The sequence below is a fragment of the Atta cephalotes genome, assembly GCF_000143395.1.
Source record: "Atta cephalotes unplaced genomic scaffold scaffold00446, whole genome shotgun sequence".
NCBI classification, from domain to species: Eukaryota; Metazoa; Arthropoda; class Insecta; order Hymenoptera; family Formicidae; genus Atta; species Atta cephalotes.
In genome coordinates this window covers 1-4787 of record NW_012130510.1, presented here as the reverse complement: position 1 = coordinate 4787, position 4787 = coordinate 1, and the positions used below count along the sequence as shown (strand labels likewise).

The window sequence follows — 4787 nt, the reverse complement described above, 5'->3', positions numbered from 1 at the left end:
TAATAATACACTTACGTATTATTCTTTGTTGTGTGTGTGTGTGTGTGTGTGTGTGTGTGTGTGTGTGTGTTTGTTTATGTGTGTAATGTTTGTACATATTATATCTATATTTATATCGCAGGCGTGATAATGGCGAGTCTACTGGCAGTACAACCATCCATGATGCATGATCGCAACTGTTTCGAGCTCTATGGCTACGATATACTGCTCAGTGATGATCTTCGACCTTGGTTATTGGAAATCAACGCATCCCCAGCCTTAACAGGTACCGACAACGAGGATCAACGTCTGAAATCCGATCTGGTTGACGACGTCCTCAATGTCCTCGACTTTGAGGTAACAGTTACACATGAATTCTTTCTCTTGCTTTTTATATATTATCATCTATACTTATATAGTACATATATAATAATAAAAATATTTATATTTTTTATAAAAATATTTATTTACATATTTATATGTACACTTATAATTATTTCATATATTTTTATATAAAGATTTTTATTATGTTTTTGATTAAAATATTTTTAAATATAATTGCTATTATATAGAATTTTTTAATTTTGAAAAATATTTCGTATGAATAAATAAAAAATTTTGATTGAAGGGTTGCTTCAGCGAACACGAGACCAGAATTGGGGGGCTGGATCTGCTCTGGGACGATGGACCAGTTTGGACCAGCTGCCCATATCCCGGCATTCGTACGGATGTGATTTCCAATGATCTCAGGAGACTCAACATCTTTCTCGGAGCAATTAATGATCGTCAAAAGCAGCTCTCTTTACTGAAAAGTCAGCTAATTGAAAAACGACAAGCAGGACAAGATTACTCTCCCATGTTGCAATATTATTTAAAATAAATAGAAACAAACTTTGATCAGATTACGTTTAAAAATTATATTTTCAAAGCTTGTTACCCAACAAATAATTTTCATTCATTAGTCTTAATTATTATCTCTATATAGATATCTTCTATATAGATAATCACAAAATTCTCTCGTGAAATTTCTAACGAGTTATTAAATATTCTTCGCGAAACTGTGCCACTATGCAGAAAGAATGCAGCTGGTACACTCTCGCTTTTACATCACATATCTTGCTCCTTCGTCATTTTTTTCTTCGTTTCCAGCGTCAAAACTAAATTTAGCCGAAGAGACTTGTGCGACTTCGTAACCAGTCTTTTCTACTTGATCATATATAAATATTGTTTAAATCATTTATTTATGATAGCAAAAAGTATCTTGATTATGTCTTTAGGTTATTTGATATTTCTTCTTCCTTTATCATGGATTATTTGCATCGATATAAATAAAAATAAATAAATATCTTTTTTATTAAAACTTAATATTCATTTATCATTCATATGTTTCAAAATTTTGATTAATTAAAAACTGATTAACACACTTGTGTGATTTTAACAAATTAATTTTCAAAAATCACCACTTAATGGTGATATCAGTTTAGCAACTTTAGACTTAAATAAAATTTTTAATTGTTAAACTTAAACAAAAATGGTAAAAATCATTAAAATTTAATTTAACTTAATAAGAGTATCATTAATTTGCTATTATAAATATATTTATAAAAATTTAAGAACAAATAACAGCTTATGAGAAAACGATGAGGTATCTTTGTTTTAATTAACGATCGAATCTAAATTAGAAAAATCAGTTCCGTTAGAAATAATATATCTTATTTTTACTTGGAGTATCGTAAGTGTTTAAAGAGGCTGTACTTTGGACTATCACAATTCTTATTCGTGTATACTGAGAGTTCTTTAAAGAACGTTAAAAAAGAATCTTCTTGAAGTATTAAATTTCATTTCTTCTTCTTTACAAAAGCACAATTCGAAAAAATAGTTATAATTTGCAATATTTAATGTATTTTAAAAACAGTTTAAATTAACTTGATCCATTTCCGACCGGTGACGCAAAAACACAATCTTTTTCTTCGAATCAGTATTGTGGAACTCGCATATAAAACAATTTACGAGAACCTCATTTCTTCTATTTTAATTTACTCATTTCAATACCTGTCGAAAAAATCAATCTCCGCTGCAGACAGCATATGAATATCGACTTCAATACAATTGTAACGTTTATTTATAAAAATCAATCACGCTAAAAACAATCTTACATAGTTCCTTAATTTACAAAGATCAATTTACCATTTTACTAGCAGCGAAAATCAATCTTGCGAGAATTGTAGCATCTCGCGTGTATATTGATCTCGCGAGTATCAATTTCGCAAACTGGGTGCACACGAAAATGATTTTATTAAATTGTTCATCCCAAGGCAGATTTAATTTCTAATGCAGAGGCGAAAAATCGTTAAATGAAAAATCGTTATCGCCAGATGCGTTTATTCTTAAAAATCAATTCCCTATGGCGTAGCTACGCCAGAAAAAAAAAACCCGTAGGAAAGTCATTGTTTCGTTTGTAAAAACATATCATGCCATATACAAAAATCGATCGTGCGAGAATCGTTGATACGTAAGGATCAATTTCCTGTGAACAAGACAGGCGAAACTCGTCCTTACGGCGCGGCGCGGCCGTAGAGGTTTATGTCTATGCCGTGTTGTAACGTTGTAACTCACCTTGCCGCTCCTGGCCGCCGGTGAGTTTTCGACGATGTCGTAGATGACGTGGGCGGCCGGCAGGCCCGCCGACGCCGAGGCGCCGAGCAACGAGAAGCCGAAAGAGCCGCCGGAGCCGGAGTCGCCGCGGCACAGGGTGACCAGCAGCTCCTCCTCAGCCATCACGGCACATTGATCCTCACCTCTTCGCTGTCATTTGCCGTAATGTCACCTTTTCACGATCTCACACTACCTCGCACTACCACTCGCACTTGTCCACTTCCGATCCTTCCGATCGAGGTGGTAACGAGCAAAGGGCGCACCTTCCTTATTTGGGTTATCCTCGCCCTCCGCGCTTCTGTCACCCGACAACTGTGTATCTATCACTCGCACACCCACGCGCGGGACGAGGAAGCGCCTTCCCCTCTTCGTCGCGCCGCACTGCGAACGATCATCGGCTGCGCTCGGTCTCTTTCGCTCTCATTCGACGCCACAGGGAGGAAGGAAGATGTAAGGCGACTGCTGCTGCTGCTGCTGCTGCTACTTCGTGCTTCACTCTGTATACGCTACTCTTTTCTCGCGTAGGAGATCAAATCTATCCGGATTACTCGATCACGGATAGACGCCGTAAACAGCGGCGACACGTATCGCGACGAAAGACGCGCGAGAGTACAAATATAATAATAACAACTTTCTCACCTGGCCGGTGGACACCCCGCAACTGATTGAGCGAGCGCGCGGCGCCACCTGCGCGCGCCACCGGTCTTTCACCTCGTCACCGACCATCCCCCTCCATCTTTCGCTACCGACCAATCGTCTAGCGTGTCGATCAGGAGCGGATATAGGATATAGACGAAAGACGAAAAACGTGGGGACTGGTGGAGGCCATGGACATCTTGCAGTTTTCTTATCTACCTACATGTTATGTATGTTGCGCTCGGTAAGTGTTCGTATCAGAAGATTGTACGTTTACGCGGTTTACGCAAAAATAATAGATGTATTACCTAATGAATTTTTATATGTAATAAATGATAAGGATAGAAAGATGTTAATATCAATAACGTTAATAACGTCTCTCCGAATGCATGTTATTATCTACATGAAAAAAATTCATATAAATTTCACGTAAACAATATATGTAAAAATGTCAATGTAATCTTGAAATATACGCACGACACCGGCCGCACCCTGTACTACATATTATATGTATCGTTTTTTTTACCGATTTTTTAAAACTCGTATATCTAAAACTTATTTTTGAATATGATTTTTCAAAAGGATTGATTGTTGTCAAATCAATAACGATTAAAATTCAGAAAGAATTTATTTAGAAGAAATTAAGTTTATCCATCATAAATCCAGCCATTAATTATAGCCATTAATTATAAGAAAAAAGAAATGTTGATGAGAAAAAAGAATATGAAGAGGTAATTCTATTCTGTGGTAAGTGCACTGTCCTCTTGTTGAAAAAAATATGCGTGTATGTATTGGTATCCAACGGGATTTCGTAAAAGGTTTTTTTTACCCATGATTCGGCACTGTTGGCGGACGCTGACGCGGATGATTGGCGCTAATGGCGCTATCGTCAGTCAGCCGAGCGACTATGGAACCGATTGCACATCTTGTCAAAGTGTCCGTCCCGAACTATCTGGCCGGCCTACCGATTCCCGATTCGATAGGCGGATGGTTCCGACTAGGAGGTAATTTCTATTATACACATTTTCATACATTGCAACGCAATTATACCTCGACATATCATTTTCCAGACTCCGACATAACCTCTCAATTTAAAGATGTATAATTTTTTTTAATTTAACTTGTTTCACTTCTTTTTTTTCTTTATACCAGTGAGGGACTGGTTCGCCCTTGTACCACCTACTGCCCTTCTCGCGGGTTTAGGATATATGTCCTACAGGGCGTTTTGTCCTCGTGGCAGGCCTGCGGTATGTCTTTTATATTTGCTTCTTGTAGAAAATATCAAGGACAACACAAGAATTAGTTTTGATATTACTAGAAAAGTTATATAACTTTCATAATATCTTTTCCAAGTATCAATTCACTATAAACTTGTTGTAAACTAGATGGAATAAACTTAATTTTATAATTATGTTCTTAATTGTGTTCTATATATTTATTTCTTATATATTTGAGTAATAATATAGAATGTTCTATATCTCTCTCTCTCTTTTGCAATGTATATATATATATATATA

General features: G+C 36.4%; 2 protein-coding genes across 2 annotated transcripts; both read left to right on the top strand.

The window, feature by feature from the left end:
* Positions 1-114: 114 nt before the first annotated feature.
* Positions 115-859, top strand: LOC105625242 (probable tubulin polyglutamylase TTLL9; the record flags this gene model as incomplete). Its single annotated transcript, XM_012206583.1, has 2 exons — positions 115-336; positions 608-859. Coding segments are annotated over 2 exons (474 nt in total), but the record flags the coding sequence as incomplete, so codon positions are not given.
* A 3288-nt stretch (positions 860-4147) lies between these two features.
* Positions 4148-4517, top strand: LOC105625241 (CDGSH iron-sulfur domain-containing protein 2 homolog; the record flags this gene model as incomplete). The annotated part of the gene is made up of 2 exons (XM_012206581.1): positions 4148-4274; positions 4423-4517. Coding segments are annotated over exons 1-2 (222 nt in total), but the record flags the coding sequence as incomplete, so codon positions are not given.
* Positions 4518-4787: the final 270 nt, after the last annotated feature.